Source organism: Centropristis striata, chromosome 6, assembly GCF_030273125.1.
Source record: "Centropristis striata isolate RG_2023a ecotype Rhode Island chromosome 6, C.striata_1.0, whole genome shotgun sequence".
NCBI classification, from domain to species: domain Eukaryota; kingdom Metazoa; phylum Chordata; class Actinopteri; order Perciformes; family Serranidae; genus Centropristis; species Centropristis striata.
Genome location: NC_081522.1, coordinates 5,650,448 through 5,665,877, shown reverse-complemented (window position 1 = coordinate 5,665,877; position 15,430 = coordinate 5,650,448). Strand labels below are relative to the sequence as shown.

The 15,430-nt window shown below is 37.7% G+C and overlaps 2 protein-coding genes across 2 annotated transcripts in view; one reads left to right on the top strand and one right to left on the bottom strand.

The window, feature by feature from the left end:
* The window catches only part of ptdss2 (phosphatidylserine synthase 2), a 35,759-nt gene extending 33,711 nt beyond the window's left edge, over nt 1–2,048 (bottom strand). Inside the window, exons 1-2 of the mRNA XM_059334762.1 lie at nt 1,846–2,048; nt 1,036–1,378 (exon numbers count right to left, since the gene is read on the bottom strand). Of these exons, the coding sequence (XP_059190745.1) occupies nt 1,036–1,244 (209 nt within the window). The 5' untranslated portion in view covers nt 1,245–1,378; nt 1,846–2,048. The remainder of the gene's footprint in view (nt 1–1,035; nt 1,379–1,845) is intronic.
* An 11,104-nt stretch (nt 2,049–13,152) lies between these two features.
* Nucleotides 13,153–15,223, top strand: cdkn1cb (cyclin dependent kinase inhibitor 1Cb). The gene is made up of 3 exons (XM_059334769.1): nt 13,153–13,811; nt 13,975–14,092; nt 14,489–15,223. Exons 1-2 carry the CDS (start codon nt 13,286–13,288, stop codon nt 14,088–14,090), a joined length of 642 nt encoding a protein of 213 aa, XP_059190752.1. The 5' UTR covers nt 13,153–13,285; the 3' UTR covers nt 14,091–14,092; nt 14,489–15,223.
* Nucleotides 15,224–15,430: the final 207 nt, after the last annotated feature.

Sequence of the window (15,430 nt, the reverse complement as noted above, 5' to 3'; positions counted from 1 at the left end):
AAACTTTTTCCCCCAAATACATATATGCTCATTCTGAATTTGATGTCCAACCTATTTGGATTCAGGGTTGTATTTACTCTACCAAAATGAATATAAACTGGGAGGTCATACATTAGAAACTACTCTACATACTGCAGGATGCTGGCCTACTTTAATAAGTAGTATCTTCATTGCTGTTAATTTCTCCAGTGTTAGCCTAACAGGAAACCTGGATGTCAGGGCTGTAACCCAGTAATGAGAAACTCTCATTAAGGCTCCTCTCTGGGAGGACCAGTCTCTTGTGCTCTCAAAGATATTGGCCAGCTTAGCAGATTCCTAGTGCCCCTTGCTCTACACACAAAGCAGAGATGAGACACACATACACCTGCAAGGCCTTAAATATTCCTGGAGCGACAGGTTGAGGGGCCACAGTAGCTAGACATTAAATAAGGCTGCAGAGCAGAATGTCACTTTTCCAGACTAGCCTGGTGCCCACACATTGCAACACCTGCATGTGTCAATGCACTCTATCCGTCTGTGTGCCTTTGTGTCAGTGGGTGCATATAGAACTCACTCCTACACTTTACCGCATGGACAGAATATCTGTCTCGACTTCAAATCTGTCTCTTTCTGCTGAAGGTGCAGACTGGGATGTCAGGATATTGGCTTGTCCACACAGCTCTGCGCCTGGATGTGCAATGTAAGCATCCCTAACAGCCCAGCAAACATAAGCAGGACACCTTTATGAATGACACCTTGAGGACCTTGGTGATTCCTTTCTATCATTTTGTATTATCCCACCAAAAAACATTTCAGCTTGACTAATATTGACGTACTGTATATTTAAAGATTTGGAACAAGGTCACAGTATTTGTTGTGATTGATGGAGGTCACTTGGGCCTGTCTTTCAGTTCACCTTGAAAGCTAGGTTGTCATGCCTTTTCTTGCAAGAAAATGTGTTTTTTATGTAGTCACTGATAAAAAACAACAACATCATTACCCCAAATGCTGCAGTATTATGCACCTGTATTGTTGACATTGTTAGAAAGCACTCACCAGAAAAAGGTGTTGGTCCCGTCGTCATAGACTTCACACTCGGTGTTCCTCCGGTGCATGCTCTCCCTGGAGCTCTGCTTCATCACATGAGCTTTGATATGTGTGCTTTGCTCCGGACAGCCCGGCTCCACGGATCCGTTGTTGACCTGCTCGGCGGCGGATGCGGATGTGGTGCACTTGCCGCTTTTCTTCGACTCAGGCTTGGTCATGGCTTTTCCACCCAGCAGCCGCCAAAACCGGTGTTTTTTTTTTTTTTTGGTAGCTGCTCCTGTGCGGTTTGGTTTAGTCTCTGCTCCTGTATAGCGTCATCCGCGTCAGCCCCACCCAAGTGACTGTCAGCATCCTGGGGTGGTCGGGAGAAATGAGCGTTACTAAGGCGACACCGGGGAGGAGAGATAACCTGAAAATCAAGTCCTGCAGCTAGACTCCTGCACGCCCAGCCCGGTACAGTAGATCACGTACATGAGATGTTCTCCTCTGACATATCATTAATACAAACACGAGGCGATGTGTCATCAATGGCGACCACTTTCTGACCCCTAACGTTATTTAACTCCAGGTGCTAAAACAAATCACTGCACTGCGATAAGTGCATTGATGTCAAGCAGCTTTGGCTAGCTTTGTTAGCTAGTTAGCAAGCTATTTTCTGATTGTTTGACCTTGCTAACAAATAAACGGACGAGCTTGTTAACAGTTAGCCAATACGATCAATACTCGAGGCAGTGTTTTCACTGTTTCTGTTGTAAAATAGTCTTTACGTTAGCTACCCCGGGGTGGCGTTTCCGTTTAATTTAAGCTACAGTTACTCACCAGTTGACTTTATAGGATTACTGACTTGGAGTCCGGATGAGTTCAGGAGCTGCTAACGCTACATCAGTACAGACGCTTTGGAAACCGTTATGTTAGCAGCAAAAAATGAGCAATTTATAAGTAGACTGTGTCCCACTCCGCCTGGAAACTGTCCTGACTGTGGCAACAACAGACAACCCGCTCTAGACTGTGCAGGCTACACTCCAGACACATGATCACATGGGCATTGGGAGTATTTGCGGTAAAGCAAACAACGGCAACAATACTGTTTCCGGTTTAGCCTCTTCACAATAAAATACGCTTCTAATGCCTGTCGTAAACAAACTTTTATTTTGAAAGCAGAATATTTAGATCGGAAGTGTAACTTCTGCTGCTTTCCGTGACTTTGTTTCCATGACCTATCTGGCGGGTTTAGCTGAGGATCATCCTTTTATATGCTGTATCTGTAACAGTGGAGTTAAAGTAAAAGTTCTGAAAATCATACAGTGTCAGTTGGTTACGTATAAGTAACTCCACCAGATTGCGCCTTTTAACGGGTTAAATTGCTAAAATGTGTGATGTCAAACCGTGTCAACATGTTTTGGGTAATTTGTATGTCGTCACTTCCTTTCAGCCCACGTCTTAGTCGTATTATTAGCCTTGATAAATAAAGAAAAGAGCAAAAAGTAAGACAGCCTATTGAGATGCCGGCCTGAGCTGGGGCTGATGCCTTATGTATATTTTTAGCTCTTGAAGCACAGAACTTAGACTTTTAAGCCATTAATATCTTTGTATGCTTCTACAGACATCTACACATTCACAGATGTATGTAGGCTTTTCATTTAAATAAATGTATGTCCATTTGCACGTTTAAATACACATTTACAAAGCTCAATGCATTTGCAAATCTGAATACACTGGATTCTTAGAGCTGCTGTAAATACTGTTTTCAAGGTTTGAAGTGCTTGAATTTAAAATAAAGTTCTTTTTACATATGATGATAAGTCTACTTACAAACACGTAACACATTTTAAAACATAAACCTTTACAGAACAATAAAATCTTTTGTAATGTGTGAAAGTAGTGAAATATCAGTTTACAATTTTGTGTATATAAACATGTAAAATCAAATAGCTGTATGGTGCTGGAAAGCTTGAAAATGGCTTGAATTTGGATTTTGAAAAGGTGTTTTTTTATGGTTTTTGGTTTTGTTTACTTAATGCACACGTGGTTTCTGAATACACATTTGCCGTCTCAGCAAGCATTTAGAGATTTTTTTTACACATTTACAAATCTCATTACACCCACACAGATTAAGATGCAATTGTAAAACTCTGCACGCATTTGACTGCTACAATAATGGCCCCATAAAATAAGATTATTATCTACAATTATTATGTTGTATTATGTTGTATGCCTCCACAAATTAGTCAAGTCAGTTTTTCATCTACGTCTTTCCAGACAGTAGACAATTTAAATACAGATGCTACAAGAAAGCTACAAATTCAAAAACCTGGATGCTTCACACACATCTTCAACCTGGTAGATCTACAGAAAATATATACAGCTCTACAGTTTCATGGTGGGCATGCAAGATTAGTGTCACAATATCGTATCCAAAAACATAAAAATATTTCTGCAGAATATTATGAGAGCACAGTGAAGTTGACCTTTGACCTTTTGGCTATTAAATGTCATCACATAACCATTTTATCCTGTTCGACGTAAAAATGTTGTCATAATTAGTGTATGTATTCTTGAGTTGTGGCTTTAAAAAAATATTTTAATGAAATCTCAGTGACTTTGACCTCAAAAATCTAATCAATTCATCTTTGAGTCTAAATGGACATTTGTGCCAAATATGCAGAAATTCTCTGAAGGTGTTCCTGAGATATCACATTCATCAGAGCACAGTGGCCTTAGCCTTTTCCAAAAATGAAATACGTTCATATTTGAGTCATTGTGGATGTCAAATATGAAGAAATTCCCTCCAGGTGTTCCTGAGATATCAAGTTCATGAGAATGGGATGGCTAGATGGACAACCCGACTATTTGATGCCTCCAGAGGCATACAGACAAGTTCTTCAGCAACTGTTTACGATAACAAACTCATTTTAAAAATAAGCAAATACATCTAATAATTATCCTTTGTAATAAATGATTATTAGCTGTGGCAGCTTTTGATTATCACAATTTACCAGGAGATGGGCATCAGGTTGATCTAGAAGATGTCATGTTTTGGTGTAAACTCACCCAGTTTCTTTAACAGCTTGATTTGCCCACACATGAAGCAGCCGCTTTCTGTTCTTCAGCAGCCGTGAGACAGGCTTTAAGAGCTTTCTGAGCAATTCTAACCTTTACTTAGTCCACCACCAAGTTTGGCTTGTCAAAGATGCATTCATAATATTCTCCTTGAGACTTCAATTTTCAGCTGGGAAAATCCCTCAGCTGACAACACATGGCATGATTGCATCTATCTCGCTCTTGTGTAACCAGGGTTTTGGAGGCCAGAGGTAAAAAGGAAAACAAATCTTCTGTGCTAAAGTATTTTCACATTGGAACCTTTTATATGTTTACTCATGTGTATCTCAAAGGAAATTGTGCACTTTTTCACTCCCTTACATTTATCTCAGGCCTGCTGGGAATTAGTTTGCAAAATTAGATTACACATTAAATCATGACCGATGATTAATCGTTAATCAAACCTCATGGTAATAGTATCATCAATTCAAGTGTTTTTTCAGCCACTACCCATGCTTCTTTGCACAATTAGCTGGAATGTTGAGTTTATTTTGTGAGACCATAAAGCAGCAGAAAGAAAAACTTGTGTTCTGTGGATGGATGTTGAAGATGACAGGGATTTATGTCAGGAGACTCATCCTCATACAAGTATCATACTCACACTAAAATGCAAGAAAATATAGATTTGCTTTGTTATGTTTTGTTTAATTGGATGAAAAAGTGATTTAGCTCAGTTGTAGTGTCACAAGCTCAAACTGTTTGTAGGCTTGTAACTGTTTGCAAATGTCATGATTTGATTCACACATCAGTATGTATATATGGCACCGCAGGCAACACAAAGACTGAATTAATTTTAAGTTGTATAGAAAATATGTAAATGTTTGTAAACGGTGAATCGTGTGTATGTGTGTGTGTGTGTGTGTGTGTGTCTGTGTCTGTGTGTGTGTGCGTGTGTGTCTGTCTGTGTGTGTGTGTGTGTGTGTCTGTGTGTGTGTGTGTGTGTGTGTGTCTGTGTGTGTGTGTGTGTCTGTGTGTGTGTGTGTGTGTCTGTGTGTGTGTGTGTGTGTGTGTCTGTGTGTCTGTGTGTGTGTGTGTGTGTGTGTGTGTGTGTGTGTGTGTCTGTGTGTGTGTGTGTGTGTGTGTGTGTGTGTCTGTGTGTGTGTGTGTGTGTTGTGTCTGTGTCTGTGTCTGTGTGTGTGTCTGTGTGTGTGTGTGTGTGTGTGTGTGTGTGTGTGTGTGTGTGTGTGTGTGTGTCTGTGTGTGTGTCTGTGTGTGTGTGTGTGTGTGTGTGTGTGTGTGTGTGTGTGTGTGTCTGTGTGTCTGTGTGTCTGTGTGTCTGTGTGTGTGTCAGTGTAGTACAGACAGCCAAAGGCAACATTCACTGCAGCAGAATGAGGCCTGAGAACGATGTCAGCCACTCTAGGTCATAAAGTGTGAAGACAGAGTTTTTGTTATTGTAAGGGTAAATGAATGGCAGGAATAGCCCTGGGCTCTAACTCACTTTATAATGTTTGACTACATGGCATAAAAAACACTTTGCATTCAACACAAAAAAAACCCTCGAGTGATGCTGCTCCTTTGAAGATTTATTTCTTCTAAACTAAAAATATTCTTTTCACATAACACTGATCTCTCTGATTCAGAGCAAAGCATGCAGCTCTTTGAATCCCATAATTAAAAAGACATATAAAAAATACAAAACTGCCCTTTGCACATGATAAAAATGCAGCTGAAATAATGGAGAGGAGAGGCAGGGTTCAGATCTAGTTCAAGAGACAGAATGACAAACGCACATCTATAAAGTCTTATCTTGAAAGGATCAGCTCAAGGAGAAAGCAGTGAATATCTGCCCTTGCATCACACGTTTTTAATCTAGGTTGTTGCTTTTGCAGAAGTATTACGAAAGCATTCCAAGAGTTATTTTTAACTACTGAACAAGCAACTCTGTAAAAATGTGTTTAAAGCACAGGGCAGAGGTTTCTGCATTCAGAGCTGGTTTTGGCTGAAACATCACCCTGATGTATGATTGATTTATAACGGTTTGAAAACAGCCTGGCTGGTCTATGAAGGTGTTTTTAAAGTGTTTGGTTGACTTTACGAAAAAAATCTTGCCTTTTTCCTACAAACAGAAGAACATAATCTATTATGGTTATTTCTTATATGCGGTGATATAACAAAATCTTAATGGAAGATGCCTTTTCTGTTGTGTTTTTTGTTGAGAAAAAATAATAAATAAAAACAAGCTGCCATCTCACAGAAAATTACATATTTTTGTCTTGTAGTTCTTGTAGTTCAGAGTGTTGGAGATATCAGCTGTAGAGATTTTCTCAAATAATACTTTACACCTAGATGGCACTTAACTTGTGGTGCTCTAAGGGCAAAAAAAAAAAAATACATTTCTTATCTTATAAAACGAGATGTCCTTTTCCATAAATCGTGACCTTATTATTAGCTGCTGAAAGTGTTGCACTTTAAGATCAAAATAGAAGTAGTTATATTGTATATATAGTTATATTGTGTTATTATCCATTCATCTAGTCTATAGCTTGATTTAAAAAAACAAATCTAAGTGTATATATTGTAATAATTATAATAAAAAGTATAATAATACTAATAATACAAAATGCATGCATTTAAATGTAGCTGCAGGGTAAAATTTACTCTTATTAAACTTATATTTATGAAAGTCTTTATTAGTAAATGCACTGAATTAACTTTGACAATACAATACTAATAATCTTTTATAATAATAATGCTTTAAATCAACAGACTGGTAATTAGAACATTTTAGAAATATTTCAATCAGATCGTGTGTGTGTTCTGTAATTAAATGAACTTAGAATGTAAATGCATCACTTTTCCTTCCTGTTTCATCAAACAGGATGATGTAATATAACATTTGCATGTCTCACTGCTGTTACAAGGTGAGCTCTGATGAGCTGACAGACATGCATAATTTGGTGGAGTGTGTAATTAGGTAGGAAACAGTGGGTCATCAGCCGGGAAATCACTTCAGTGAGTCGGGTGTGTCAAACAACGGCCAACTTCAAGCTTAAAGGCAGCACGCCAAGAAAACTGTTTTATAGATGCCGCATGCGGTCGTGGGGTCAAATTACCATTCATCGTCCTTCTAAAGGGCCTGTGGTGATGCCTGCAGCCTCTCTGACATCAAAAGGATCAAGGTGTTCAGGTGAGTGGTCGAGGTAGAGGTGGGGGGAAGGCATTGATGGTAAAAAAAAAAAAAAAAAAAAGATCACCATAGAAACAACCCTAAATCAAAGTGGAAACATTTCTCTGGAAGGTGTCAATGTTTTTAACTGCAGCAGAGCAACTCAATAAGTACTTTACAAATGTTTTTTTTTGTTGTTGTTTTTTGCTCTGAAGCAACTGACTAAATAATCTTACTGTCCTGGCAAACACAAATTCACAGACTGTTCTTGTCTAATAAAAATGAATTCCACAATAATTCACCCCACGCCCAATTCCGTGACTTTGTTTCCATGACCTATCTGGAGGGTTTAGCTGAGGATCATCCTTTTATATGCTATATCTGTAACAGTGGAGTTAAAGTAAAAGTTCTGAAAATCATACAGTGTCAGTTGGTTACGTATAAGTAACTCCACCAGATTGCGCCTTTTAACGGGTCAAACTGCTGAAATGTGTGACGTCAAACCGTGTCAACATGTTTTGGGTAATTTGTATGTCGTCACTTCCTTTCAGCCCACGTCTCAGTCGTATTATTAGCCTTGATAAATAAAGAAAAGAGCAAAAAGTAAGACAGCCTATTGAGATGCTGGCCTGAGCTGGGACTGATGCCTTATGTATATTTTTAGCTCTTGAAGCACAGTACTTAGACTTTTAAGCCATTAATATCTTTGTACGCTTCTACAGACATCTACACATTCACAGATGTATGTAGGCTTTTCATTTAAATAAATGTATGTCCATTTGCACGTTTAAATACACATTTACAAAGCTCAATGCATTTGCAAATCTGAATACACTGGATTCTTAGAGCTGCTGTAAATATTGTTTTCAAGGTTTGAAGTGCTTGAATTTAAAATAAAGTTCTTTTTACATATGATGATAAGTCTACTTTCAAACACGTGACACATTTTAAAACATAATAATATCTTTGTACGCTTCTACAGACATCTACACATTCACAGATTTATGTAGGCTTTTTATTTAAATAAATGTATGTCCATTTGCGGATTTACGGAAAGTCCTCCTATGGATTAGACTCTTAGGTTGTTCAATTTGCATTTCCCAAACACACCAATTGCAAGTTAAACTGTATTTTAAAATCAGGCATTATCACATAAAAGTGTAGAACAAATACATAAAATGTCATAAAATTGGTATTAAAAAGTTAAAAATATCATAAAATCGGTAGAGAACAAGAACATGTAGTGTCTGAATATAATGTTTAAATTAAAGCTAGAATGTAACTTTATATCACATAAACTATAAATACAAACGTATATGTGTGTTAACTGCTTCAAATTCTTGTCTAATAAAAATTAATTCCACAATAATTCACCCCAGAAAGTCCTCCTATGGATTAGACTCATAGGTTGCTCAATTTGCATTTCCCAAACACACCAATTGCAAGTTAAACTGTATTTTAAAATCATGCATTATCACATAAAAGTGTAGAACAAATACATAAAATGTCATAAAATTGGTATTAAAGACTTGAAAATATCATAAAATCAGTAGAGAACAAGAACATGTAGTGTCTGAATATGTTTTAAAAAAAAGCTAGAAAAGCTAGAATGTAACTTTATATCACATAAACTATAAATACAAATGTATATGTGTGTTAACTGCTTCAATGTGGCCAGTGGAAATAAAACATAGAGCCTAAATGCAAAGTTTCTTTAGGATTTAATCTATTTTTACATGCAAACATTTTTTGTTGAGTGTTTCTAACTTTGTATTCCATTCCAAGAGGTATGCACGTGTGTTTAGAGATAAAAGAATCAAGCTGGCTGAAGGACATCACACCAGTTGGCTGACTGTACCTGTTACTCCAGTGAAAGTTGTGAGATTATCCTCCCCTTGAGAGATAACTAATACAGAAAATCTCTTTGCATTTTCATGACCTTCAAAACATCTGCTGATAATATCTGTTTGAAAGAACGCCTGAGGAACAGAAGTTTGCCTCCAGCTTGTCAAAGTAAATCTGTAACCAGAGTGAAACTGAATAATAAGATATGAGAAGTGATATAACTTTCTGTTCACGGATGGTTTGATGAACTGGAGTTCTTTTAATCATCATGGCCTTCAATATACTTTATTAAAATGGATATTAATCAGCTAAAAGTATCTACTTCGTTTAATAACTTATTAGATGAACCCTTTGATGCACAACATATGGACAACACTTCTAAAGTATAACATGGGTCAAAAATGACTCATTTATCCAAATTTGTATTAAAATTAAATTACTTAATACTATAATAATATTAATTTGTTTCAAATAGTTACTTTCCACACTCATATATTTAATATATTTAACGTGTTTATGCATAATTTTGTCACACATACAGTGTATCTTGAAGGTATTAACAGAGCTTCACTTTTTCCACATTTTTTTTATGTTTCAGCCTGATTCCAAAATTGATTAAATTCATTTTTCCTTAAAATACAATACCCCCATAATGAAATGTTTGACCCATGTTGTGCATTAGAAGCGTAGTGATACAAAAAGGGTTTTTATTCAAAAAGTAAGAAATGAAAAAAACAAAATTAGGATGTATGATGCTGAAAAACAAATTGATTGAGGAAAACCTGGAATACTGAATGATGAAATTAATTTATTGCGAAGATATAGAAAATTAAAAACTAATTCGGGTCACTTTAGACCCATGTTGTGCATCAAAGGGTTAAATTGGCTTTCTTTGGATGCACAATAATTCTTTTAAAAAGTCTGCTAAAAAGGCCACATTTTTTGTAAGCACCTTCCACCACTAGAGGGAGCCAACACACAACACTTGGAGATTTCTGCCTGCCATGATCACAGAGAGGGATTGTTTTTGTTTCATGTTTGTGATCAGGGACAAAATGATCATCAGGTAGGCGTGACATTAATCACAGCTCAACTTAAGAGAAAAAACATGTTGATCTTGTCTTTTTTTAATTAAAAGAACAAAAAAATCCAGAAAAAGTGCTTTAACCCATAAGAACCCAGAGCCAGTAATCCTTAAAAAGGAAAATTATGGGAGATATACCATAGACCAAGTGGACCTTATGATATATATTTTAATTTTTAAATGAATAAACTAGACACCTTTTCTGCTTACAGAAACACAATTTTGTCTTTTTCTTTGCATCTCCACCACATATATCAAAATTGTGACTTTAATAGTGCTTTTAGACAACAAATTCCATTTCAGATTTGTTTTTAAGTAACAAAATAATAATAAATCGAGAATAGATAAATATAAATAACACTGCCTTATTGGATGGCTTCTCAACAAGCTACTGTAGCTGTAGAACACTAAAAAACACACTTATGTACTTGAGAAAACATACATGAACATTACTAGAACATTTAAAATGTTTGTGACACCCATGTCACCGTGGGTTCTTATGGGTTAAAGATATTTGACAAATTAAAAAATCACACCAGATGAGTTGTTTAAGGACTAATGTTCACCCAAAAATGTTCAGAAGGGATTTGTCACAGTAACCAAATAGCCTCATAATTTATTGTCAAACCTAAACAATTATTTTGATGTCTGTCCAGGTGATTGTTATTGCCTGATGCTATGAAATGTATGTCCGTTTTGAGTAAAATTAAAGTAATTAAAAAGTAATTATTTAATTTTAAATATTAAGTGTATGCACAATAAGCTCAGGCTCCATCTTAGAGCTTCTTTTTTCAGACAAAATATTATGTTTGATTCTGTTTTACTTTCGATATAATGATTCGGTAATATTAAACTTCTAATAACTGTAAGGATAACCTGTTGTGTTGTGTATAAATGAGGGAAATATAAACCAAACTAAACTAAAATGTAGGTTTATGTAGCATCACTACAGCCAAATCACATGTCCAACCTGACACCCCTCATCAGGAGGTCTCACACTTGTAATCATGTGACTTTAGCAAGTTTCACATGTCCAATGTGATGATGCGTCATCATCATCTGTGACTCTCATGTGATGTCATGTGTGACAAGAAGGTGACCTGCAGACAAAGAGTCAGAGGATCAATCACAGCCAACAGAGTATTATTAAGAAGTTATGCACACTCATTCTAAAAGAAAAGTTTCAATTAATTAATTAATTAATTAATTAATTACAACTAAAAAGGTGTTAACACACACACACACACACACACACGCATATATAAATATATATACATATAGATATATACATATTACATATATGTATATATGTATATGTATATATGTATGTTTATGTGTGTGTGTGTATATATATATATATATACACACACACACACACACACACACACACACACATATATATATATATATATATATATATATATATATATATATTTGAAGATTAATAACCTGCACCAGAGTGCATACATTAATTGCATGTGACATTTTCTGATATTCCAATATTCACTTTAGGATCAATATATTGCCTTAAAGACTGATGGAAAATGTTAATAAATAAATAAATAAATAAATAATTCAAACGTGTATATATACTGTTAGTTTAAGTGCTACAATTTAGTAACACAAATATGTTTTTTTTCCTTTCTTTATTTTTATGACAAATCATTTTTACGTTAACAACCTCATGTTTCCCCACTAGAGGTCCCTGTAGGCCTGTTATCCATGAGCTAAGGCGTTGTCTTTCTGTCCTGGCTGGACGTGAGGACAACAGACTCAAGGGAGACTGGCTGACTTGATGCACTCAAAGTTGTTTATTTGTTCTGACATTGAGGACAAATATTGTTCACAGTGACCTGACTGCACGTACCAAAACATGATGCACAAAACAATAGTGATTAACCTGTAGCACAAAAACGGCTGCAGGGATTTATTTTTCACCTTTTTTGCATAACACTTAATCCAAAGTGATTTTTTAAAATTAATGTAACCCTTTACAATGTATAAAACAAAGCATTTTTTTCACTGCAGTCATATAATTGTTTGCAAGTGATAAAAAGGTGTTGGTTGTAATTCACTGATAAACTGGATTACCGTAATCTCTTAAAAAGATAAACGAGTGTAATCAGTTAGAAAAATGAAAAATACACATTTTAATCTTAAAACCGATTCTGCAGAAGGTGACTTGCTTTGTTTAAAGAGTTGAAAACATTTTTTTTAATTTATGACCCTGCCTTCCCTTTCTGTTGTTTGCTTATGTGCGTAAAAACCAAAGCAGCTCGGTCAGTGCAAACCCCTCACAGACGGCTGAGTGCATGATCCGAGGAGCTTGTTGTGTTATTGTGGTGAGAGAATAGAGAGGAGTGTGTGTTGGGACAGCGGTGCGTGCATGCATTGTTTGCATGAGAAAAAACATTAAGGGGTCAAACATCGGACAGAAACTTTAAATGGGGAGATTACGTTTCCTTTAAACTGATTTCTACCCGCAGATTTTTTTTAAACTGTGTTGATTAGGATGCGTTAAATGTTAGAAATAAACCATTTAGTGCTTCCATGTTACATAAGACGATCGAGCCCATATTAGTCCATTATCGAAAGCCCCCCACTGCAGCGAGTGTGAGGAGGAAGGAGGAAATAAAGTCCGATAATAAATGCACAGCGACCGGCTGCTTGTGTATGAAGGCTACCTGAAGGTTTTCCAAACACTGACATCGGGAAAGTCCGCTCAGTGTTATCAGAGGACTGACGCTCCGAGAGAAAAACCAAATCGCTGCGCTCTGCTCGGCGCACAGCCAAATACGCACCAGGGGCTGATGGGAAATGAGTGTAGGGGGGGGGGGTTGAGCGTGTTTTTGGAGAGGGTTGGGCTTAAGGTGCAGCCAATGAAAGAGTCGCTCGAGGTAGCTGCTGAGACTGAGGAGGTTATATACTCCACATCTCACTGAAAAGGTACATTTAAACTAAACTGCGAGGAGGAGAGAGACGTGCGAGAGAGGAGAAAGAGACGCACATTTTAGGCACAACAACAACAACAACAACAACACCTGATACTCTTTCATCAGGGGTCAATATAAAAAAATAGCTTAATTATTATTTTTGGGGTTTGGTTGGAAAGATTTTTGGAGATGACCAACGTCCAGTTATCGAGCAGCGCGCTGGAGAGGCTGGTGGCCAGGAGGACCTTCCCTCTCCACAGACGCACAAGCGTCTGCCGCAACCTCTTCGGACCGGTGGATCACGACGAGCTGAACCGGGAGATGAAGTCCAAGCTGCGGGAGATTTCAGAGCGGGACCAGCAGAGGTGGAACTTTAATTTCGAAGCCAACACCCCGCTGGATGGGGATTACGAGTGGGAAGAGGTGCCCGTGGATACGACCCCGGCGTTTTATCAGGACCCTGTACAGAACGGGAGGACCAGGGTGCCTGAGACACCCATGAAGCAGAGGCCCTCCTCGGACTCTGTTCTCCCCGAGAGCCCGGATATGGATGTACTGGAGCGCTTGGTCGTGCCCGAGAGCAGCAGCACTCCCTGCCCGGTGGAGGTTAACCAGGAGAACCGCACAGACAAACTGAACTCAGGGAAGCCGGCTCACAGACAGTGTGTTAGACGCAAGAGAACAGCAACTACTGACAACAACACACACATCACAGGTAAATAAAACACATTTAAAGCTCATGTTTTAGCGTGTTTTGGCTCCAGGGCTGCTCTCTGTATCCAAATCACATCCTTATCCGCGTCTCTCCTCTGTGCGTAATTTCACCTCAAGTGGAATCATTTGTATTAACTGTATTTTTTTTTTTTTTATCTCCACAGACTTCTTCGTGAAACGAAAGAGGGCTGCTGATAAAAAATCTAATGATCTGAGCGCTTGCCACCACTCCAAGTCTCCAATCCCGGTGGAACAAACTCCCCGAAAGAGGATTCGTTGAAGGTATGAGGATTTATCGCATTTTGTAAACTGCTCAAACCGTTTAAAAATCATAAAATCTAATGTAATATGTCAGTTCTGCTTTGTTATATGTGATATGATCAAATTGTTAATTAAACCATTAAATGATTACGTGAGCCAAATAAGCGCAGTCAGTCTTATCTGTGAGGGGGGTGGGGAGAGTTTGTGGTGGTGAAATCGCAGTAGTAGTGATAGTAGGAGCTGTAGTAACACCGGAGGTTGGGGGGAGGGGGATGTGCGTCACGATGTGGCGGGAAAAGGCTCAGCTAAAGGGTGACGCCTTCTGCTGAGGTCCTGTTTCCTCAGAAAGCTGACTCGCGTCTTTCTCTGGAATTACTCCGAAAACTGATCGTGTTTTATTCCCCTTTTTTATTCCAGGTGTTTTGCACTATTTGCCTGCGCATTTTGAGGAACAAGATGAGGACGTTTCTCTCTGCAACTTAAAACGCCGGAGAAAGAGAAGACAAGAGACGGTGTGTGGTGGGAGAGAAAAGAAGAAGCCCGACCGGCAGGGTGCTCCGGCTCGGTGCGCCCCGGCGGAGCGCAGCCCGGACACCGGAGCAGACTCTCAGGACTGAACGGTTTGGGGAGGGGGAAGGGGACGGAGAGAGAGGACATTCCGCCGAATGACTTCTATCCAGTACAAATGTAGCATTCATTGTTGCTTTTGCATACAGCCACTCGACAGTGTTAAATGTTTTAACATCTGTGCAATCCTAAATTACTTTAAAAGAATTGTCTACACTGGCCAAAAGTGTACAGCTTTATAGAGACAATAAAATTTTATTTCTGTTCTGGTTTTTCTGTAAATGTATATTTTTAAAACTATTCTAACTTATAATTTATTTATGTTTCTTTATTTGTTAAATGCCTTGTTGATTTAGCCAAAGGGCATATTCTTATTTTATTTTATTTTATTATTTCCATTTGTTTGTGTTATTGTGATGTTTTTGCAATCATGTAGCTCACCCATAGTAGTCCACACTTGAAAAAATATAGGTTTCTTTGTGTTTCTGAGCCGTTTTTTATGTATGTGTGTTTTCATACAAGTGCCCTAATAATGTCTTGTAAAAGATGAGAATAAAACATTTTTTTCACTTCAACTTCAAAGTAGATATGTTTGTTTTTGTCCAGTTTATATTTGAGTTGTTCTGAAACTAGATTCGAGTCGAAGTTAGGTCTTGAAACTGAAACTGAGAAAAAAGACTGGCGTCTTTTTTGTTGTCTGGTTTCTGCCTCGTGATTTAAATTTAGGAACAACAGCTTTATTGTGCGTTTAAATAAAGCTGGCTGTATTCTCCTGATTGGCTTTAATAATAG

Bases quoted from the DNA above. Each gene is read 5' to 3' on its own strand.
- cdkn1cb (XM_059334769.1), top strand. From the start codon at position 13,286: ATGACCAACGTCCAGTTATCGAGCAGCGCGCTGGAGAGGCTGGTGGCC. The intron at 13,812-13,974 runs GTAAATAAAACA...TTATCTCCACAG, and splicing joins CAACAACACACACATCACAG to ACTTCTTCGTGAAACGAAAG.